Here is a 23,539-nt window from a genome sequence, read left to right on the forward strand (position 1 = left end):
GATTGGTCTCGTTTAAACTCAACTAGAAATAATTAGCTGTGAATCAACGTCGATTTGACATCGATGAATGGTCGATGTCGTATATACGTTATATAAGTTAAAAAAAAAGATATATAATCTAAAATGCTCCATCTCTAATCTATTAATTTCGATCTGTTTCTTTTAAGAAGTAGGTACTATATTGATTCGCTTTCATTATGTGCCTCTAATGTCCGTTTCTATCAATGCAAATTAACTGTAATCTCGGTTTAGCTTACTCTTTTTATTTGTTTCTAATTTTTAAAACTAGAAAAAAAAAAGATAAGTTAAACCGAGATTAAGTTCAATTTAGCTTAAGTTAATTAATCTATATTAACAGAAATAAACATATTTTGCATTTGAAATTAAAAATTCGCGTATATATATATATATTTTTTTTTTTATATTTATAAGTATCTGCTCTTTTTCTCAAAAGAAAAAAAATGGAAAGAATAAATAACGAGATGCACCATGCACCGGCAAGGTGCATCGCTGCACTCGAAAGGAACGGTCTCAGCGGGCAGGAACAAAATTTGAATCACGACTCCGTGTCGCAAATTAACTTTGCGTTTCAGATGCAATCGCGAGAGAGATACAATTCGACGGTGCGGCTATTACGTATTCGTCACGCGATCGCCTAATCATCCTATAATTTTGCTTTATCAGCACTACTCAATTCGTACGAGATTGCCGCTTTCGAAGTTCGAACGCCACACGCCACTCACCACTGCCAGTCGACGCGCCGCCGTTTCGGACCGAGGACCGAGGCACGTTTCGTAACAGTCCCCCGAACGGTACGCATCCTTGGCTCTGTTAACGCAGCCTCTGTTTTAGTACAGGAGACGAGGATTTTTCTCGGACGTCTCTCGAGTCGTCCTCCAAAAAAGAGAGAGAGAAGAGATTGTTCTCAGAGAAAGTCTCACCGCGAGAAACCTCCGTCGACCCGTTCCCCCGTCAACGACGTAACATGCTCACGGTAAAAGGCTTCGGAAAACGAGCTGTCGCAATCGGAATGATCTATTCCACGTTTACGGCAGCCTCTTCCATCTCATCCGCCTGTGATCTCGTTATAAATGAAACATCGCGAGCGCGGAGGAGCGCGAACGGCTGCTGCGAGTAGAATGGACATTGTTGCGGCTCGCTCGCAGAGAGGAGATTCGATCGTTTTCGGACGGATTTACGATGCTTTTTTGCTTTCAGACCGCCGCAAGGACCGTCGTCCGCCGATCGTTCTCCACGTCGAGATGGGCATCGTCGCAGCAGGTGATTTACTCCGCCGTTAAACCTAACCTAACCTGAAAGAATCGGTCCGCTGGACACGTTGCGCGGGCGCGACGTCAGCACCCGCAAACGTTTCCACGTTGATCGACAGCTTTCGCTTGCTCCCCTTTGGCCCTTCTCGATTTGACACCTCTCTTATGTACGATCATTCAGAGAAGTGGAAACTTGAAGGACATGAAAGGTCATTCTCTCAAGTACCTCAGTGTTTTCTCATGGAAATTTGTGTGAATGTGCTAGATGACTGTGCGAGACGCTCTGAACTCGGCCCTGGATGAGGAGATGGAGAGGGACGAGAAGGTGTTTCTTCTCGGCGAGGAGGTGGCTCTCTATGACGGCGCGTACAAGGTTTCCCGGGGTCTCTGGAAGAAGTACGGGGACAAGCGCGTCATCGACACGCCAATTACAGAGGCTGGTTTCACCGGCATCGCGGTTGGAGCAGCTATGGTATGCGTAGAGCAATCTTTGTTAAATTTTATTTGTTATATTTTTATTGATATGTTCCTCTATTTATATGAATATTTTCCAGGCCGGCCTGCGACCCGTCTGCGAATTCATGACCTACAATTTCTCGATGCAAGCGATCGATCACATTATCAACTCCGCCGCCAAGACGTATTACATGTCTGCGGGTAGAGTCAATGTGCCAATCGTGTTTCGCGGTCCCAACGGTGCCGCCGCAGGTGTCGGGGCGCAACACTCGCAGTGTTTCGGTGCCTGGTACAGTCATTGTCCTGGCTTGAAAGTAGTGTCACCCTATAACAGCGAAGACGCCAAGGGTTTGCTCAAAGCAGCCATTCGAGATCCTGATCCAGTGGTGGTGCTCGAGAACGAAATATTGTACGGTGTACAGTATCCTATGTCCGACGAGGCTTTGTCCAAGGACTTTGTTTTACCCATCGGCAAGGCTAAAATAGAGCGGGTGGGCAATCATGTGACCTTGGTAGCACATTCCAAAGCTGTCGAGGAGGCTCTCGAAGCGGCCAACGAACTTGCCGGCAAGGGAATCGAAGCCGAGGTGATTAATCTACGTTCTCTTAGGCCGTTGGACATGGATACCATCATACAATCTGTGGTGAAGACGAAATACCTGTTGACGGTTGAGCAGGGTTGGCCGCAGTGCGGTATCGGTGCGGAGGTCAGCGCGAGAATCGCCGAGAGTAAGTTTTGATCAATCTATGTCTCCCATTTTACTTGTATTGAATTTTTGTTTTCAAATCAGAATCAGACAATCGAAATTAGAATTTAAATTTTTAACGCGCTGCAAAATATTAGTGAATTGCAAACGACTTCAAAGCTGTTCAGTTTTGAAAAATTCTATCGATTTATTTTAATTTATTTATTCTCAACAGTTTCCTCATTTGCGCTTAAATAAACTTTTTTTTTTCAGGCGAAGCTTTTTATCATCTTGACGCACCTGTGATTCGCATCACAGGAGTCGACACGCCTATGCCATATGCAAAATCGCTGGAGATTGCGGCCTTGCCACAGATCAAAGACATAGTGTATGCCGTCAACAAAGTGTTAGGAGTCAAGCAGTAGTCAATTGTACGCGAGTACTTAGGTGAAATGATATTTCTACGATTTTCCTGACGCGCAAGTTTTCCTATTCCCGCCACATCTACCCAGTACAGCGTACCTTGTCCAAACATCGATGAATAATAGTAGAATAAATGCAGAGGAATGAATGACAGTAAGTACAAAATCTCCGTTCAGTAAAGATAATACTCTGTCGCCACTGGGTAGAATATTTTGAAAACATTTCCTTACAAGTTTTTTGCGTAAAATTCTTACAAGGAGGTACGTTTGAACGAAAATACGTTTGTACATTCATTATAATGTATAAACGAGGTTTAAGCAAATGTGCTTCTTGAAATAGCGCGCAAAATGTACGATGTGTATCCTGTACATTAGTATAAACATACACATGATATTAATAATGTTATTAGATAACGCGATAATAAATGTAAATATATATTTTAGTAGTTTAGCGATATTTTATTTAAAATACCCAATTGTTATAGTTACCAACATCGTTATATAGATGCAAGTTGAAAATTCAATTCATTTCATTAATATATATATATTCACATTGGATTTAAATAAATTAAAATTAACTTCCAGTTGAATAATTACGAAGTGGTAAAGAGATAACCGAGCTGCCGTGTCTATAAAAACTGCCTTTCACTTTGTAGAATTCCACATCGCGCACTTAATTGAAAATATCACTAACTTATAAGAAAATGTTGATAGTGCAATATGCGTCATCGCATATGTGTATATCTAAGTGCACAATTACAGGCAGCATACAAGATGTTGCATCTGTCTACTATTTATTACAGAAAATTAATAAATACTGTACAAATGATCAATCCTATCGTTTACTTGTACCTTCTAAGTATGTATATTATTACTACGTTATACATATATTCATTTTTTTCACATCAATATAATCAAGTATGATACATACGTAATAGGCAGCACGTCACTACTGTCATATAACGTTCAAACGCATCTCTCAATTCTCCTTCTCTGTGATAAAAATTGAATAATTAATATTTCTTACAGTTCCTAATACTTGAACGAAATTCTATTCGTGCATACTAATTACTGCATACCCTTACCTAAGTACATCCATGTCAAGAGCGCACTGTGTATAGACAGATAAGAAATTTCGTAGGTCAGAGTGTGTCCAATTGACTTGTCGCCAAGGTTCGATACATCTCTCCACCAGTTCCAAAAAGAAGAATCTCAATTCTCGTGATCTGTGCAAGTTGCATCCAATTCCGAGTATCGCTCTCGAATACGAACGGAAATTTAAGTCCAGTTCTTGATAGGATCGATCGAGAAGCATTGGTTTGAGTTTAAGGCATACTAAACTGGAACATACCGGTGTTTCGCTCTATTACTTTTGTGGGACGTTTGAAGGAACATTATTGCTCGTTGTTTTATATAGGATACAACATACTGTTTGTGATGTTTATCATTTTCTAAAAGAATCCTGCATTCCGATAATTCCTGTAAGAACTCCCTGTCTAAGTCAGTGTCAAAGTATTCAGATCCGACACAACGATACGTCCATGAAGCCATCATACTGTTCGCACAATGATATAGATCGGGAAACGTTAAAAACTGTAATTTCCTCTTATTCATTTCAAATCGCAGGCACGCTATAAACACCACTGCAGCGTATCGCCTGTGCAATAATTAAAAACAGCTAGTCGCATGATTCTTATTATAATTAATTATAAACTCGTGCTAGGTTGTTACAGGAAGGCTTCTATAAGGAATCGTGCGTCACACATACTTAGCGAGGTCCTCAGATAGTAAAAAATGTTGCTTGATATTGGTTGCGAGAGAACCTGGCAAATCCTCCACAGTTTTAAACACCCTTTTCACGTTGTCGTACTGTCTTCTACAACTTTTCAACGTGATCCCTGTCTTTTCCGCTACCTCGTCCATATCCTTTCTACTCTTAGATGTAATCTTTTTCCCCAATAATTCGCGTATAACGACATCGTCAAATTCGTAATACCTGAGATGAGCAATTATCCATATCAGCCTCGCAGGAGATTAATAACAATTCCAGCTTAAATTAAAGGGCCACGTCATGCGTATTCTTACATTTCTATGAGCATTTGACTGGTCTGCGGCTCAATCTGAAAGGCCAGCTGTTCGCTGGCGAGTTTCGGAGGAGTGTGAAGCAGTTTCTCGAGCAGTGAGTAGGTGCGATAGTGATCGAGGATGTCGGATGCAACCAGCTCGAGTGGCGCGTTAGTCTGCTGACAGATTCCTCGCTGATGTAGAACGTTGACCGCATCGCTGGCTAGAAAAAGGCATTCGTTGCGTTAGGCTCGTAGATCCAAATAATTCCTCGAAATAAATCGAAAGAGACTGTAACTCTCTCCACTCACAAGTATGCCCGTCGACCCAAAGCTGGTAGATATCAGGATCGACCAGCGTATAATTGCTGATAAACACGTCAACCTCGGACAGCATGTTGAGGTTACGTTCACGTCACGATCACGAACATGAGATTATCGCCGAAACCATTGCATCATCATTCCTTGCGTATCGAGAAAATTAACTGATACGAGATTATTATCACGTTTCCATCTTGAAAGTAACAGAATTCAGAATCCAACGAAGATCCGTCAGCTGAGCACCTGTCACTTGTAGGTTAGCTGGCGCGCGAGTGGGCGGCGGGCGCGAGTGATACCGCCATGTTGGCAAAGGAGAAGGAGATCAAGCTTCCGTTTGATTCACGTAGTACCGGCGCTCGTTCGGTTCACGTAGTACCCGTTTGAATTGATGAACTTCGTTAGTTAATATGCACGGCATTGCACGGCGCGGGCGGCGAGAATGGACGAGATCGTATCTGAGCATGTCGAATCCGTGCGAATCGTCGCGAATAGGCGTCAGGATTTGGCGATGGAGCAAAAATATTGAAGACCTTTTACGCCGGAAGGTAATTAGGTTAATATTAATGGTCGAGATCGCGTCTTAATGGGTAAATTGAGCGATCGAAATATCACTTGTCCGCCGGGCGTCTCGTCGGCCGACGCGTCGAACTTTCAGCGACGACAGCTACAAACGCGTCTTGACGCGGCGCTCTTATTACGAGCGTTACCAATAGATTTACTATTTATCTCGGTATGTAATGGAGAAATACGCTGTGGGTGAAACGTACGTAATAAATGCACGAAAAAAGTGAAGGAAGGGAGACGCCCGAAGTGCTATATCTTGCTTTTCAATGCAGATTCCTGAAAATATTAGATGTGTGTGACGAATATTTCATATATTTACAATAATATTGTAAATAAGTAATAATATGTCTTCGTGATACGCAGGACATGGAGACTAGCCGAGCTGTCGGGGATGTCGGGGTGCGAAATCACGGAACGAGACGACGAGATGGCTTCCAAACGTTCGCTGTTAATGATGTACGCGGGATTTCGGTGAGTGCGATAAAATAATATTTTGAATTTTTATTGTAATAATTGTTAAATATAGAAAACTCCTCGCGTTATCGAGAGACTATAATTAAAATACTTTTTCTCCTGAAAGTCGAGCGTGATAATTAAATTTTAATTTACGTCTGGCGATAATTAAAATTTTATTTGGCGGAAGATTAAAATCGGTATCAATTTTAAAATTTTGAATTAATTTTGAGCGAATATTATTTTTTGCAATATTTGGGCGAGGAGTCGATTAAACTGTGAACAATTATTTTTATTGTTACGGTACCATAATATTTTTTAAATTCACAATTAATGTCGTAACTTTTAATGTAACGAAAAACGTTACATTAAAAGTTTTAATTTAACGCTGTTTTGTGAGTTTTCAATTTTACATATTAAATGATGTAGGAATAAGTTTGTAATTTAAATTATGTTTAAACAGATTAACTATTAATTAACTGAGAAATTAGTTTACTTTATAAAAGTATTTCATAATTTACCATAAATCTCTAATTTTCAAGTCTCTATAATCTTTTAGAGGTGTTTGTATATAAGATAATTACATCTATACAAGACATTATTTTTTAGTAAGAAATGTTTTTCGAAAGATGTGTGCCAATGTCTTCTTAATAAAAGTGTAATTCTTTAAAATATTATATATATATTATCAAAATTTTTAAAAATTTGCACTTTCTGCAGCACTTTTTGCGCAGACGCAATATTATAATATCACGAAACTGAACACGATTTTTCTTTAATTTGGAATATTGTTTTTGCAATTTAATTTTTATTTCTCCAATGTCTTTCTCCGGCATATTATTATTCACGAGCAAACCTGAATTAAAGCCGACATCCGACTTCAAGATACAGCTGTCGAGCGAAAAGGTCACACGATGTTACGTGGCGATACAGCCCAAGTCACATGTCAGTATTTTATCGGCGGTGCATTATTTTCATTTTTCCGCCGTAATCTCATGCTTAATTAAAGTAATCGTCGGACTTTGGAGCGAAATAATATGAGCAGCATAGAGCCAAGCGTGTATGAACGCACGCACGTATGCACGTACGTATACACGCACATATACGTAAATACGCCCACCGGCCGCAATTCCGTGCGATTGATTGACGGGCGAAGTACAGTATAGCATGAGCAGCAACAGCAGCAGCAGCAGCAGCGATCGAAATTGCCACTGCACTCGCACTCGCACTCGCACTCGCACTCGCACTCGCGCGGACGCAATTAATTCGCGGCGAAACGATGTCACGTAACGTTAAACTCGTTACCGTGCGGGAAACGCGCGTTAACCGGCTACGACTGCCAACGCGAGCGGATAAATATTGTAGTACCGTATAACAAAACCTGATGGAACGCCGAATTCGTCTTGACCAAGTATCGATCGGACCCCACATAACAGAATGATGAAATAATGATTTTCGCCTGTTACGCGTTAACGAGATGCGGAAAGCATAATGGAAATACTAAAATTTGAAGACTAGAATAAACTTCGTTATTCGAGGCACACATAAAAAGGCACAAAGAAAATATTTTCGATTTTAAGATGTCAAGCGTCTCATTATTCTGAGACTTGCATGTCTTATTAATTCCGAAGTTTTCATCACTCTGTAATAAAGTTTTTATATTACTATATACCTTGCATACTATATTTCTAAGGTATTAATAATGTTAAAATATTTTAACGATGAAAGATTTTTAAATGAACGAAGTTTATCCAAGAAATATTATTATTACGTTATTAAACAAAAATAAGATGTGAAATTTTGCAAAATATGCATTTTACAATTTTACCTATTGAACAAAAAGACTTCTCTCTCTGCATGACGTGCTTTTTCTCTCTGTATGTATATTAGCTACGTTAATTTGCATTAATATAAGAAAATACATACAACTCTACCGTTGTGTGCTCGATGTGAGTTAAGACATGTACTAAATATAAATACTCGACAATTCTTATCTGCACATGAGGTCTGTGAAACTGCAGACTTCGCACTTTCCTTGTTTCCTTACTTAAATAAACACATACGAACGTGACATATACGAACAAAAAATGAGGATTAAAGAAAAAATGTTATATGTACATTTATTATTTTACCCAATCTTGCATTCTTGGCTGCATTCCGATATTCACTGTCAGTGCTGCAAATCTATATATTTTACGTAACGTATACTATAGATTTTTAGTGCTGAAAGTTGCTGACAGTGAATTTCGGAATGCAGCCCAAGTGTCCTAAAATTAAACTATCGATTGTATTATTTCTATCTACAACTTTACCGCGCACTTAGCAAGAGGAATAGCTAAATTTAAGGTTTATAAAAAAAAAAAAAAAAAATTACGTAAAAATTTAATGTTATTAAAGACTTAAAACACGCACGCCGCATTTCGTGCTAAATCTACGGTGAAAATATTGGGCCATCTCCTGCATCGTGTTGCGCGATATTACAGACGCCATTTTCGCGTTTTTATTCCTCGTAATTCTAAAGACTAGCAGATTATTTTTGCTTATGCAGTAATTACAAATGTATTACAAATTAATGAAATATTGCATCCAATTTTACTTAGCAACACGGCATTTAAAATATTAAAATATTTTAAAATATTTTTTAATTTTTCTATAAAATTGCTTCTTTACTAAAATTTTTTTTATTAAAATATTTTTCACTATGACGAGAGAACAAATGTATTATTGATTTTATTAGTATTGCGATGTTTATTTTATCGGGATTATAAAAAATAAAGTTTTTTTTTTAAATAGAGAATGAGAATTCGCGACACGATGCAAAGGAAGCCGGGCAAATTCATATAAGTAAAGATTACGATATTTCGTCGCTGTCACCAAGGACATACACTTGATTCGCACAGAGTCGCGGTATATAACTATTATTTCCCTGTTGCATTAAATGTCGCTAACGGACATACTCGGTTTCGATTCCGCGGTACGGTGCCACCCTATTGTCTCTCGCTCTGCCTGGTGCTTGTTTTCTTTTCCACTTCCTCATCCTTCCCGCCTCTTCACTCTCGCGTAGTCCTCCGCCACTTCACTATCTTCTCTCCATCCCTTTTTTCCCCTCTTCCGCTCTCTACGTTTCCTCTTTCTCTTCCTCTTTCTTCTCCTCGCAGCTACTCGCTCGCCGTTTCTGTGTCTGTCTCCCGGACGGAGGAAGGAAACGCTCCAGGAAATTCATTTGCAGAGACATGGCACCGTACAGCAAAACACGAATGATATATTTACATGGCGCCGAGGGAGAAACCGACGAGATGGATTTACTCGAGAGAGGTTTATCGAGCGTTACGCGAAGGAAAGGGGAAGAAACGTGAAATGTATTTTTTGAAAGAAACTCGCTAATCCACTCTTGAAGCCGTGCGGATGTTCGTCTATAGTTTTTGCCTTCATCCGCCCCATGAATTCGTCCCGGTTTTTGGGCGTGGCTGAGAAATTTGCGACGTGAATTTGAGTACGACTTATTTCAACGCAGCGACGGATTTTAATGTCAGGCGCGATTTCAGTCGGATATCCTTATGATATCGAGACTCTATAGATCTTTACTGTGTCTAATAGAAATAAAAGCTTACCATCATGAATCATCAATGGACTCAATAGACTTCAGTTAACTTATACATGTATGGCAAAAATAATATATAAAATAATGCATATATTAACATGTTATAACAAATTCTGCATCATTAACATTATGTATGAATAAACTTGACTGAATATTGCAGACTCGATAGTGCATTAATTATTTTGTTGAATAAATATATTTAATGAAAAACTTTATCACGTATAGCTTTAAAGTAATAATAAAAACTTCGTAATATATTTTTAACAGCTATATTATTTTGAGATTGATTAAGGCGGCATAGAAGTTTATGAGAATTGAAATATGGAAAGAATCCATCTCGTTGGTTTCGCGTATTTTAACGGCACTCGAATGCGAGAAAATCGATTGATTTCTCGCTTATTTCGCACTCGGGCCTGTAAGATTTCCGTGAAGAAAAAAAAATACATCGATATCGGGTCGCGTTTTATTGCTCCGAGAGTTTTCGACAAAGTCAAGCCGTTTATCTTGACGTGTCAACTACAGTCGGCGCTTAGCGTGCCGCTTAATAATATACTACGCCATAATCGCACGTATTTACTTCTAGAGTAATCGTTATTGCGTTATATTGTTTGCTTTCTCTCTCTCTCTCTCTCTCTCTCTCTCTCTCTCTCTCTCTCTCTCTCTCTCTCTCTCTCTCTCTCTCTCTCTCTCTCTCTTTCTCTCTTTAGTCATGCTCGCAAGCTAACCGTCAACGAGAAGGTGATGACGTTTAATCCTATTTTAACAATAAATAAAATTTACGAACATACTTATCACGCTTCTTAAATTAAATACAAGCCCGCGCGGGGTCGATATAACAGTTTCGGATTGTGCATTAGATAATGAGAAAATACTGTACGGCTTCTAGCGAGTTGTTTGTCGTATTGTCGGTATTATCTAAATTGTCGCCATATCTTCGAGAAGTATTTATCAAGTAATTTTATTACACGGTCCATTTTTCAGAGATGCAGTCTTGCAAAGTTCAATGACAAATTTGCTTGTAATAAGACGTATATCTCTTAGAGATGTTTGATGTCTAATGACCAAATAGATTAAAAGCAAATGACTTGATTGATTTAATCCATTCATACAATTATTATCTTCGTATGTGATATAAATTGTTATCTTCGTGATATAATATTATTACGGATTTCTCGAAATGTGACGATAATTTGAAATTAGAAGTAGAGCCACTCACACAACAGATGAGAGGCCCAAGTATTTGAGGATATTTTCCTGCAAAAATTATACTTTTTTCCCCATATGTGCTTTCGTAAAGAAGAATAGATTTAGGATAATACCAATACAACATTTACTACAAATTAACATATTATGATCACATTGCATTACTGAAAGATAATCAGTCAAAATCTGTAATCTGGAGATTTACATGGGATCAGAGTATCTTCGGCGGTGATTCGCAGTAGAAACAGCCTTACGTAGTCAGACGCAATGGGGGCACGCGCAGTAAAGTTCATTGTCGAAATTGCCCAAAAGGTCTCTCGCTATTGGCTTGTATAGATATACGGCGGACACGCGGGGGTGTCGGTATTTACGCTAAAATACGTAACGAGCTTTCTCCACGCTTCGGCTCGCCTTAATTTACGCCTTAATTTCCCCTGGCGCCGCAAGCGTTAGCTCGAGTCGATCTTGTGGTTTGGGCAATCAACTTAAGGATGGGATTCCGGGTTTCGAGAATACACCATTGTTGCATCACGCAAACTCATATCTTGTTCTAATACATATGAACGAACATATGGTATATCAATTGTATTCGTTTTTCATTGATACAAAAAAAAAACATAATAAGTACAAAGTACACTGATAAAAAAATATAGTCAAAACTACTATAATATTTTGTTTTGTGGGAGACACTAAATTTTTTTTCCAGTGTACTAGTAGTATAAACCATATACGCATGGTACCGAGAAGCAATGAAACTTTTTACTATAAATTATAATAATTTTGAATCTTATATAGTAAATATGGTTTATATTACTAGTATTATTAAAGTTGCGGTGACTTTATTCGAATAGTAAAATAATGTACTATTCTATTCTTTCATTTTTACTATATAAGATTCGAAATTATTATAATTTATAGTAAAAAGTCTCATTGCTTCTCGGTACCATGCGTATATTATAGTTTATATTACTAGTATTTTAGTACAATTTACTATTAAAATGAGTATTCCGACTATAATTTTTTTACCATGCAATTATAGTCAATTTTATCATCGATTTTTTCATCAGTGTAGGATTTGCAATTTAAATCGTTTGAGGCAAATGAGGCATTTTATTAAAATGGATGATATCATATGATATCAACACTTTTTTATATGTGCATGATTCGCACATGTGGAAATTCGCACGTTATACTGCATGATAACAAGATGGAAAAATCATGACTCACATAATATCTTAAGATGAAATATATACAGACTACACACACAGCCAACGAATAAAATAAAATAAAAGAAGAAATTATTTATAGATGTTTCTACGAATTAATGCTAATTTTATTAACGCCATTATTTATAATGTAACGTGAAAGAGAGTGAGCTTGCGTGACGTGACAATAGCGTGCTCTTATTTTTAATCACCTGTTATCTTGATGCGGCGACCATCACTGTCGTACGTTTCCGCGCGATTTCTTCGTGTTCAAATCGAGACGAACGGATTTTGCAAGCGTCCAACCAAGTTTGGTTCGTCACGACGATTAAGTGCGAGCGAAAGTCTTAGACGAGGTGGCGTGAGATGTTGATTCTCGTCTTCTCGTCGTCACCGGTAGTGATTCTACTCACGCTCTATCTTCGAGACAGCGGTGTCACATGCAACCGCAAGCCTCCACCATCATGTTCGGTAATGTTTTCTGTGTGATCGTGTTGTTCGTGTCTATGTAGAGTAGTTGGAGCGGGGCGAGCTGCGTCGGCGAGCAGCATGGCACTATCTTGTTCTTTTGTTGTCCCATATCCTTACTCAACAACTTCTGCAAAGAGAGGCGATGTTTTTGCGCTTATTAATTTCCGAAGATTTTAGTCAGCGGGATGAGTTTACGATTGATGTAGTTTTATTTTTAATTGCTTGAACTGAAATTCTTTACAGGAAATGTATGTAAGACCTAAAAGCTTTCATTCTTTTTTGAATGTTTATATATATATATATATATATATATATATATATAGTAATATTTATATTATAATCGAAGTTGAAATAAATTTTAAAGTCAATTTTAGTTATTTGTAAGTTGTGATGTTCGATAATTCTTTAATAGCAAAAAAAGGTTCAGCGAGAGCAGTGGAATGGATAAGGCGAGGGAATGTCGTTCTTTTCAGCTATCCTCAGATTACCAAACATAAAAAAATCATCTCCATTTCGCATATGCAAACGATATTTCTCGCGTCACGCTTCGTACATGGCAGAAAGCATAGACCTAACTTCTAAGTTAATGGGGTTTTACGTTGCGTGATAATGGAGTCTTAACGCCCCATTATCGTTACGAGTTGCAAACTATATTACTCACATTATGTGCCGCGGTATAACAAGAGTGCCTCCTCTCTCAACTTTTATTAACAATTAATGATAATAAAGGACGCGATTATGCAGCACGATTATATTTTTTACGTTAAGTAAAGCATAAATTGCGCGTGTGTATGTATGTTTGTAGCCATAAGAGATGGAAAGGGATTATTTCGCCTGACACACGAACCAATTTTTATAGAATTGTAACTAAAAGCTACATTCGTGTGCGGAATTGTCCAATTCAGGAATTGAACATTTTCGTATTCTTGATGAGAAACAAGAATTAAAAAGATATTTAAAACGTTTTATATTAATTCAAAAATTATATTTTTATAGAAAAAATTTATAGATAAAATTCTAATTATTTCAGAGGAATGGTTAATAAATTTTCTGAATAGAACAAAATCATTTTTAATAGAACGAGATATTTTTAAATAACTTTCAAGATTGTGTTATCGAATATACAATTAATAAATTTTCGGCATATCAGCGATATTTACTATTGGCAATACTCTTTATGTAGGTAATTTGATACGATTGCCGGTAAAACCACGAAGAAACGCGCGAAATGACACGCTATTCTTGAAATAGCCGAAATAGCGCGAGAAAGACGCGGCGTCAGCGTTCTCCTCGCATTCGCAAAGAAAGAACGAATATAAATCACACTGGCGACACATTTCTTTAGCACGATAATCGGTTGTTACGCATCTGCGCTTCGTACGACTTGACACGAGCGAGATAAGAATGTCGCGCGCTATTTTAGATATAGATAGAACTTTTTCTATAGTTTTGTTCGTTTCGGGCAATAAGCACATTAATTCTGTTGCACCAAGGCAAATAGAATGGAATAGGCAATAACATAATGATACAAATTAGCTAACTCCGATAACAATTAAAGAGTGAAGGTTGTTGATATGAAATGAGAAAACAGTCTTTGGTGATAACGAAAGAAAATAAATGAAGCATTGAAAAATGAGGCAGATGGAAAGTACGTAGTGTTGAATGAATAGAAGGAGATATTTTTAGATTCATATAGCAAGTAAATTATTCATTCGTTTGAAGAATTTAAAAATAAGCATTTAAGAATTGATACTAAAAATTTAAGTTTACACTACAAATTACATGATTAAATTTTAACTAAGTCTGATAATAACGCTATCTTTCACGTGTTAATATGGTCAATGTTATTAATATTGTTTAGACGAAAGAAAAGCTTTTCTATTCTTAATTATCTCAAGTTAGATCAGACTAGTTATCGTCGACCGAGACATTGTATCAAGCACCAATGATGTAAGAGTGCGAGAGCCGTGTTACGCTCACCATGATAACGTTGTTGTATTGCGAGCCACTGACGGTTAAGGCAGTCGGCGTGGAACAAGAACCTCGGCAGAAATACGCGTGATACCCGCTGGGGTGTAAAATCCAGTCGCTCCAGCCGATATCTCTGAAATTAATGTAGAGTTCGTCTCGACAACACTCCGTCATTTCGAGTTGGCAATTCGAGTGCCTCTTGGGCCTATTCCGTTGCGGCAACGGCTCCGTGTGAATCACCAGAAAGGGCTTCAGGGTCTGCTCTACGGACACCGGCGCTCTGTCGCGGTCGGTCGAGCAAGTCGTGCAAGCTATCTGAATGGCGTGGTTCAGTCCATGTCGATTTATCCATTTCTTCACCATAAATTTTATGTCTGTCTTTACCCAGCCCTCTGAAAGAAGAAATTGACAATTTTTTTGAATTACAGTATAGCGTGACGCACCAGAGAAATGTGTCTTCACTCTTCATGAAATTTTGCAGAAAATACGATTTATTCTAGACAGTACATAGGGAAACTGTTTTTCTGTGTCTTATATGAAAATAAAGATTTAAAATTTGCAATTATAAGGAATATCTAAATCATTTAGTTTTTATAATTTTTTAACTCTTTAATTTTTATTATATTTTCTATATTTTCTATTCCGGAGTGCAATTGTGTAAAAGGAAAATAAAAATCTTTAAATGTTGTTGTCAAAGTTTAAATATACTGGCCAGCTTAATTTTACTTCTCACGATTTTTAAAGTGTGGTATTTTCTGACACGCGAGTTTTCGATAAACTCTCGTTAAAGTTTCATTTAAACGTCATAGCAATCGATTTCCAGTCGCATTTCGTACTGATAGGCATTAGATGATGTTAGAAATCGTTCGGGATATCGCGATATGAGAAAATTATCCCTCATCATTCGTATCGAATTTTTGGTAAAGTACAAAATTGCGATGTGCAACGGGGGACAGATTCGTAAAGTGCATGCAATGCAACGGAGTAACGAAATTTCGCGGTGGAAGATTTCTATGCGGTGCGGATTTGTATGTGACGAACGTATGGATGCATGGGTAGCTTGAAGGAGAGGGGGGGAGAGAAAGAGAGAGAGAGAGGGAGAGGGAGAGGGAGAGGGAGAGGGAGAGGGATAATTCCATCTGCCATTTACCCACCTCTGATGTCGGTCTCGAAGATTGCCATGACGATGTTCTTTTCGAATCTGCCGCCCTGGTCCCAGTGATCGAGTTCGGATAGCACGAATGTCTGGTTGAGCTCATCGTCGTTCTCGACTTGTTCCTTGTAGAACCAAAGCTCTGCCGAGGTCACGTCGACGTACAGCATCTCGTTCGGCAAGTAAAATGTGAAACAGGCCGCCGGATTGAACCCCGTTATGTGATTCGAGTTCTGACGATATCTCGTCGAATCGGCCACACCTGTAACCGTCGTGATTCGATCGTTTTCTTGAGAGAGCGTAACACGGTTGTTGGACGCGTAACACAGTATAGTTTTACTCAAAAACCGAAATGGAAATCCGACCGCGTAAATGACGAATTGATTTTTTAAATTAAATTCCTTGATTCTTAAACTTCAAGATTTTGCATTGCAACATAAAATATAGTTAAACATGATTTACAAAAATTGTCTATTACAGTTTGTAAGAGAGATGTATATGGGATAGATATATATTTGGACAAAGAGATGTTAGGAATAAATGAGTCAATGAATTATTAAAACAAACGGAGGTTGTAGAATCTTTCAACCTCGATTTAGGACGTCTATATTTTAATTCAAGGATATTCTTTTCTCTTATTTACGAAAATAAGAATGTGTGTTGAAATTGTTCTCTAAAATGGGGATGACAAGTATATGTTATTTTACAAGTATTTTATTTTTTATTTCGCCAATATAATTTTAATATTCCTTATTTGACTTGAGTGCGTGGCACGGCTATCCGGTTGCCTTTCCTTTATGACGAACGCGTGTATATCTATGGGCTATCCCATTACAAACTAATTTAGTATGCCAATGAACGACACCGAAGACTCAGTTATTCGAGACTTTTGAGAGTGCGCCTTTGGCCGTGCACGATCGGCCTGCAATTTATGGCGATGCTCGAAGTAAGCCTCAAATGGAACCACAATTATCTGGAAAAGTGCGCTTTAAAAGGTTCTCATAACCGCGACAAAGGTTAAATGTGGCAAAGGTTATTTTTGAGCGGCATGTGCGATATGCGAGCATATAAGATTAAACAGAAATATCGATGGTCGAATCATCCTCGCCCGATAGAAAAAATTTATTATTTAGAAATTACTGTGAAAAAATATATAAATCATATATAATTTTTATATATTTCCTCATTCATAATTATTATACCATTTGACTTTTCGCAGCATGTATCGAGAAGAAGGATTTTAAAATTTAAAAGTTTTTATAACATTTTAAATCAACTTATGAAAATTCCAAGTTGTTTTGCGGAATTATCGATACCATTTTACAAAGTGTTTCCGGACAAATTTTAATAAAAGCCATCTGTATCCGCTCGTAATAACGCGATGCGAAAAATCGTGCTCTGCATCACGCTTTGCCGACGTGTACGCGTCGAATGTTGAAGTGATCCGCGATATAACGCACTATCAAGCGCGTCGAAATTATTTCCGGGCGGATTCTTGGGCGATCAGCGTGTCCGATTGATCGCCACTTCCGCATGATTTATAGCCGCCGGGATTATGCAACGCCCAGGCGTCAGAGTGAATCCGTATCGTTGCACAACGCGTGCCAAACGTCAGCGGCAACGTATCCGCATGCGCGTCATATTTTTCTCGGTGTATCATCCGTTTGATGAACGCGTGCGTATATATCGCAATCCATATTGAACAAATAAAACGTTTTTGAGAATGGATCAAAACATTTACTCCATCGCAAATGTGTACGAGCGAAGAGACTGTTCTTGCAAGCAACTAATTTTATTAAATTATTAAATACAAATAATTTTTTAAATAGAATATTGAATTTAACTGATATAAAACATAAATGACATTCATCAGAACATAAGCTTTCTTAACCCGTTGAAGACAACTGCAATATCATGCAAATTATTGATAACATAAATTACTGATAACACAATTATCGTTAATAAACATTCAATTAAGTGCAATGGAAATGTGGCAAGATTGTTAGTCGTTAATTACTATTGTCTACGATAATTGGAATATATCATGTAATTCTAGTAAATAACCAAAGATCACCAATCGTTATATAGCACCGTATGAGGTCTTGGGTAATCCCATGTTCTATCGAAGCTTGGCTCTCTTCTTCGAGTATTCTCAACGTTCATAAGATTTTTATTTAGAAATCCGATTTCGGGATTATGTCAGTCCGTAGAGTCATTCTGAGATTTTCGGATATTTTCGGAACGAATTCGACGTGCACCTTCAGGACATTCTCCAGCATGCGCTACTTTTCGATGTCGCGGCGAAGATTCGACAGGGATGATGAACATTTCCGGTTCACTGGCCCCGATTGCATCGCCGTAATCTGCAGCTCTTGCGCTGAAATTGCTGCGGGTTAACCAGGGTTAAGTAGGCCGAATAAATGTTTCAATATTACGAAATCGCGACTTACGACTTACGCGTATGTGTGTGTGTGGTATCGTCCCGGAATTAGATAAAAAGCGAATATTTTGGGTTACGTTGGATTGGCCTGGTGTAATCTTCGCGCCGGAGAAACATTCGAAATATGCAGCGTCATATCGTTGGACTTTCGGCTCTACGGAATACGATATAATATTATATCTATCGTGAATGCGGAGAAACGTGATCTTTTTTTAAGTCTGATATTGTTGCGAACATGAGTTTGCAGAATGAAAGTTCACAAAACGAGAGTTCGTGTATAGAATATTTGCCAATAGAAGAATTGAGTTTGAAACTTCTGAAAGATTTCTTTGAAAAATGAAGGACAGAGAATTACACACCGACAGCGCGATGAAAAGCGATGCTGCAGAAATCGAGATGTTGCTCGAAAAAGAAAAGAAACTTCTTGCAAGTTCAAGTAATGTAAGTTACAAACGCTGTTCTTGTGTGAATGTTCTATGCAATTAATAAAACACTATTAAAGATTGATGTTATAGAGAACTTAAAAAATTTACAATATTTAATATTTATGTAAAGATCTCAAAGTGAAGAATAAATTAGTAGAAGACAAGGTAATACTCTACATGTGTGAAAGGAAAATAGGCGTATTGAAAAAGAATTACTATTATATAGAAAAATCTAAAAGGAGTATCGCAATCGTGCGATCGATGCTTTATTCGTTAAATGCGGAGTCACACTCGCGTGCGCGAAAAACGTTGCAAAAATAGGCGTGAAAAAATTCGGGGCAATAATATTCAACATATTCGTGCAGCCGATGAACGATACGATTATATTATCGTATTCCTACATTTTGCCAGTGGCAAGAAATTACGTGTTTGTAAATTATGCATGGTTTCGTTGCGAATAAAGTTGCATGACACGGTAGAATGCTAAAATGGCAACAACTGGTTTCGAGCGTAAAAAAAACTTTTACGGGTGTGACGTATACTATCTTACAGTTTTTCGTATTCTATCTTACATGCGGTAAGCGAATATTTTGGGAATAACAGAAAATGTTTGATTGCGTGCAGCTTGGGCACCCAGACGTTCGAACGTACCGCATCAATATTGTCATTTATGTTTTTCCTGGCGAGGGGACAACGATTTTTCGTGTGTCAATATGGTGATTGGGCCTCATAAGGTATAGGATTATTTAGTATTTTGCCGTACCGCCAGTCAGATAAGCCAAAACGAGCAATTCCATAAGTTGGTCTCACGCGCGCTATACTGGTGTGACTAATAAAGAGCCTTAGCAAAAATAAATTTTTTTTTAAATTAATATAGTTTTATTAATTATCTCTTTGACTTTTGTTAGTTTATTTTCTTACGTTTTTTATAAAACTCTTCGAAGTGATGGAGCTCGAAGTAACTTCACGAATTTCCAAGAGGGAGATTTTTTCGTGATTTTAAAAAATTCATCAAGCACGTCGAAAATGATTCACACAGGCGATTAAAATGTCAGAACCGTGATTCTGTGTCGTAATTCGAGGTAAATTTCCGCCGCGCCACCGGGATTCATACGTGCGCCGTTCGCGCGGCTTCCGTATTTGCATCGCCGCGGAAAATTTGAAATTCATGGTTCCAGCCGGTCGTCGGTGGTACCTTTATCCAGAAGTACCGTGCCGAGAAAGAGAGAAATGGCGTCATTGTTACCGGTTCTCGTTTATTTCGAGGGAACCGTGCAATTACGCAATATTCATATCCTCGTCGGTGTTTCTCGTCTGGCTGGCCAAGAAAGAACAGCCGGTTGGCGGTAAAGAGAAAGAAATGAGGTTCTCGGAGGAATGTTTTCGATGCGAGACGTTTAATTTTATTTGTGAATATGCTGGATACGGGCAAACATAAAATTGAATATTAAATGATATTACGAATTACGTAGAAAATATTGTAATGCGTTAATTAAAAAGATACATGCGTGAAAAAGTTGAAATTTGAAAGTTGAAATTTAGTTCTTTACAAATTAATAATATCCCCTTGACATTGCTTGTTGCTTGAGAGCAATAATTTACGCAAAGGTTGTTGCATTTATATATACTTTCCTGATTTTACGAAGTTATATATTACATTAACGGTTCACACTGTGAATTACATGTTCCTGCAATTTATTATAAATTTTCGTGCAAGTTACTCGGATACGTTTCTGGCACAATAGTTCATTTGCGGATTTCACTTCGTCTGCGCTTCATCGAAAAAGCATGCATCCTCGATATTCAGAGATTTTGTTTCGCATCCGAATACTCAGAGATAGAACTACATTATATGACGCGTATTTTTTTTCTCAGTGTATTCGTTCTTCGCCTTTTCTCCATCTGCACATCGCGCGTGGATTTGAATAACCGTTCATTAGCAGTCTACGTGGTTGGAAATTTTTGCAATAATTTACAATAGTTTGCGTGTAATTATATAAACGAAGAGTATTGCCAGACTTTTCTTTCACAAGTCATATTTTAAAAATTCATATTTTAAGTGACTTTAAAAAACCCATCGGTATATTATGTTACCGGAATAGTAGGTATGCTATAATCTTTATTCAGAGAAATTGTATTTTAATAAATTTTAGAAGATTTTAATGGTTTTCTTTATAAAATTATAACAATACAAAGTTCATTAAGGTAGTTTTACACTGGGTTAAATTATATTGTTATAGCTGATTTTATATTGCAATAAAATAATTTTTTGAATATTTTTTAATTGCCCCGTTCGACAATATTTTTTTACATTCTATATCAAAGAGAGTTAGAAAGGGTAATCTTATTATCTATTTTGATTCGTCAAATCTCACCTTCGTTTGGGAACACAACGACCTGGTTGGTTTTTCCGTAGAAGTTCTCCGCCGGTCTATCTAAATCGGGTCGAAGCACATTGCCGTTGATCAAAGGTTTAGGCAAGGTCGACAGTGGCATCGAGACTTCAGGCGGCTTTGATAGTCGCAGTTTCTTCAGGATCTGCTGCTTCACGTACTCCACTCTCAGCTCGGTCAACAACGGGTCGGGATCGATCACGTTGACTTTATTCTGCGCGCAACCGGCGCAGTCGTCTTCTTTGTTGGTCAACGATTTAGACGGCGAATGGGGGAGGAATGTGTACCACACTTTCATCAGGGGGTTCATCGGCCAGTCGGCCACGATACTCCCTACAAGGAGAATAATAAGAACTTCCATGAGTAGACGCATTTTCCACCGCAATCCAGATGGCGACTGGATTGATCCAAATTGATTCTTCTTTAACTCGACTTTTTCTTTAGTCTTTGATTTAATCACGTAGGTTAATCCGTTGATGATTAATTCCGTTAATTCGTTTACTCGAGTTCGTCAGATATCAAAGACGGTTTATGCATTAAACTCATCGACATTACTTTGTCGACACTGAGTACGACCCTGAAGTTGGTTGACAATTTGTATTCAGCGACCTCCATGTACCGTCGATCATATGTCTTCGTCAAATACTTTGGACGAGTCCTGATTCTATTTTGATGACCCTGACGCATGGATTGCGATATTTATAATACTTACAGGATCGATTATTACAAACTCGATTCGTATTGGAAATCTCTGTATTCCTTTCTAGGAATTCCAACGAGATTCGCTCGCAATTTGCGCAATATTAATTTTATTAGCAAAGTTGAAACAGGTCAAGCGAGTTCCTACAATCGCCGAGTCAATATCTCGTGAGATTGCTACTTCGCCAATCTTGGCTTCGCTTCTTTCTTTTTTTTTCCTCGCGCGTCTTTAAGCACTGTATTTCTTTATTCCAAATATCAATCTGCGGAGTCGGCAATAATTTTATTTTTACAAATGTAGAAGAAGACTGACATCCGATCGATTCTCGAGGACAATTCTTCTCTTCGCAGTGACCGACGTCCTCGACGGCGCGTTCACGGAGACTGGAGGTGAATCGTTACGATGGTCCAGTGATGTAGTTGACTCTGTATAGGCTGAACTTTGTTCCGTGGTCGCCGGAGCCAATACGGGGACGACTGTGATGCTGATATCAGCGCAAGCACGCGCCGTGAACATGCTGCTGATGGGATTCCATGTGGTCCATTGGCGGGTTCCTGAAGTCTCAAATCCGTCTTAATAGGCTGACGTTTATCTTCTTCATTCTGGTGGAAGGTGTCTCGTTCGTTGATTGGCGTCTCGGTGAACCGTGAAAGATTATTTCTCTCGATGAGATCTATGTAACTCTTTGGTATGCTGGTGGTGCTATTACGAAGAGAGATAAAGCGCGTATCAATGATGAAACGTCTTAAATTTCTTTCGTAAAATGTTGTACACAAACGCGGAGCATATGTTTTTCAAAACTGCTTCAGTTTCAGTTTTTATTAAAATTTCAAGTCTTTTTATAAAATAAACCTAGCATAATTTTGAAAAAAGTGTCTTTGTTCAAAATTTTTAATTTTTTTTCCTTATAACTCATTACTGTGCAGCATCGTATAATACCGCAAATCGATTTCTATAGCTTATAACTATACTATATCTTTTTTGTGACGTATCATACGTTTGACTATAGGTGACCAAACGAAGAATATTCATATCGCTTGATTGCACTCATTTGAGAGTGAGCTTGTAAGGCGAATGTTTATCGCAAAAAAGACTGACGTACGCTTCATCGCAGATTAGTGTCAGCATTTTTTTGAGCTGAGGCTTGCAATTCACGGTTCATCGCGGAGAGTTCGTTTCTCTCGTAGAAGATGACCCATCTCGCTGACCTGGAAAAGCCGAATATTTTTTTTTGAACGTTCACGACGTATTGGAAACATCGCAGATGCGATAAACGCTTTTTGAGGCGTCGAAATTATTTACTTATCGAAATGCGACGTGTCCTGATCTTTTTCGAGAGCGCCGCACTTTGTAGGGAAACATTGTAACGTAAAATACGCCTGCACTTCGATTCCGCGTATTCGTGTCTTTAGTTTAATAAATCACACGATAACGGCCCTCGTAAAAAAAAAACGAGAAAAAAAGCAATGAAATACTGCGTTAAGCGCCTTATCGTTTCCTACTGTTCTTCGATGTCATTAATAATTGTGGCGAATGCAGTCATCGCTGCGCGCCGAGTTTCGGTATTTGAGTGCAGTTTTTTTAATTCGCCGTTCTTGTTTCGTTGATCCATTGGACTTCATGATTCGCAAATTATTACTGGGTATTGAATTATTCTGTAATTTGCGCCGGACATGGCGCGTGTAATCAGAAGTTCGTGCACGCCACGCTCGCCAGGTTCATTTGTAGAATCACTGCGCTT

General features: G+C 38.2%; 4 protein-coding genes across 6 annotated transcripts in view; 2 read left to right on the forward strand and 2 right to left on the reverse strand.

The window, feature by feature from the left end:
• Nucleotides 1–657: 657 nt before the first annotated feature.
• Pdhb (Pyruvate dehydrogenase E1 beta subunit) lies at nt 658–3,286 on the forward strand. Of its 3 annotated transcripts, XM_077408909.1 has the most exons (6): nt 658–785; nt 853–994; nt 1,219–1,281; nt 1,537–1,743; nt 1,826–2,456; nt 2,687–3,286. In XM_077408909.1, exons 2-6 carry the CDS (start codon nt 986–988, stop codon nt 2,836–2,838), a joined length of 1,062 nt encoding a protein of 353 aa, XP_077265035.1. In that variant the 5' UTR covers nt 658–785; nt 853–985; the 3' UTR covers nt 2,839–3,286. The 3 variants fall into 3 exon arrangements, with proteins under 3 accessions (XP_077265035.1, XP_077265034.1, XP_077265033.1); XM_077408908.1 differs by having other exon boundaries at nt 731–994; XM_077408907.1 differs by lacking the exons at nt 658–785; nt 853–994 and having other exon boundaries at nt 1,017–1,281.
• A 323-nt stretch (nt 3,287–3,609) lies between these two features.
• Fibp (acidic fibroblast growth factor intracellular-binding protein) lies at nt 3,610–5,519 on the reverse strand. Its single transcript, XM_077408905.1, has 6 exons — nt 5,211–5,519; nt 4,921–5,122; nt 4,604–4,831; nt 4,265–4,492; nt 3,921–4,175; nt 3,610–3,828 (listed from the first exon to the last, which is right to left on the reverse strand). The coding sequence occupies exons 1-6, from the start codon at nt 5,293–5,295 to the stop codon at nt 3,750–3,752; spliced, it is 1,077 nt and encodes a 358-aa protein (XP_077265031.1). The 5' UTR covers nt 5,296–5,519; the 3' UTR covers nt 3,610–3,749.
• Nucleotides 5,520–6,140: 621 nt separating this feature from the next.
• Mitf (transcription factor Mitf) overlaps nt 6,141–23,539 on the forward strand; it is a 103,791-nt gene continuing 86,392 nt past the window's right edge. The window contains exon 1 of the mRNA XM_077408903.1: nt 6,141–6,254. The gene's annotated coding sequence lies outside the window, so the exon portion shown is untranslated. The remainder of the gene's footprint in view (nt 6,255–23,539) is intronic.
• Daw (activin beta chain dawdle) lies at nt 8,594–22,232 on the reverse strand. Its single transcript, XM_077408904.1, has 4 exons — nt 21,081–22,232; nt 15,842–16,102; nt 14,697–15,079; nt 8,594–12,843 (listed from the first exon to the last, which is right to left on the reverse strand). The coding sequence occupies exons 1-4, from the start codon at nt 21,469–21,471 to the stop codon at nt 12,682–12,684; spliced, it is 1,197 nt and encodes a 398-aa protein (XP_077265030.1). The 5' UTR covers nt 21,472–22,232; the 3' UTR covers nt 8,594–12,681.

The sequence above is a fragment of the Temnothorax americanus genome, unplaced genomic scaffold (assembly GCF_048541705.1).
Source record: "Temnothorax americanus isolate GAGA-0224 unplaced genomic scaffold, ASM4854170v1 Scaffold25, whole genome shotgun sequence".
Taxonomy (NCBI): domain Eukaryota; kingdom Metazoa; phylum Arthropoda; class Insecta; order Hymenoptera; family Formicidae; genus Temnothorax; species Temnothorax americanus.

Excerpts from the sequence above, each read along its gene's own strand:
- Pdhb (XM_077408907.1), top strand. The coding sequence starts at position 1,201 with ATGCTTTTTTGCTTTCAGACCGCCGCAAGGACCGTCGTCCGCCGATCG. Across the intron at positions 1,744-1,825 it reads TCGCGGTTGGAGCAGCTATG|GCCGGCCTGCGACCCGTCTG; the intron begins GTATGCGTAGAG and ends AATATTTTCCAG. Across the intron at positions 2,457-2,686 it reads CAGCGCGAGAATCGCCGAGA|GCGAAGCTTTTTATCATCTT; the intron begins GTAAGTTTTGAT and ends TTTTTTTTTCAG.
- Fibp (XM_077408905.1), bottom strand. The coding sequence starts at position 5,295 with ATGCTGTCCGAGGTTGACGTGTTTATCAGCAATTATACGCTGGTCGAT. Across the intron at positions 5,123-5,210 it reads TTGGGTCGACGGGCATACTT|CCAGCGATGCGGTCAACGTT; the intron begins GTGAGTGGAGAG and ends GCCTTTTTCTAG. Across the intron at positions 4,493-4,603 it reads CTATCTGAGGACCTCGCTAA|GCGATACGCTGCAGTGGTGT; the intron begins GTATGTGTGACG and ends ATTATTGCACAG.
- Daw (XM_077408904.1), bottom strand. The coding sequence starts at position 21,471 with ATGCGTCTACTCATGGAAGTTCTTATTATTCTCCTTGTAGGGAGTATC. Across the intron at positions 16,103-21,080 it reads CGTTGTGTTCCCAAACGAAG|GTGTGGCCGATTCGACGAGA; the intron begins GTGAGATTTGAC and ends CGACGGTTACAG. Across the intron at positions 12,844-14,696 it reads AATACAACAACGTTATCATG|AAGTTGTTGAGTAAGGATAT; the intron begins GTGAGCGTAACA and ends CTCTCTTTGCAG.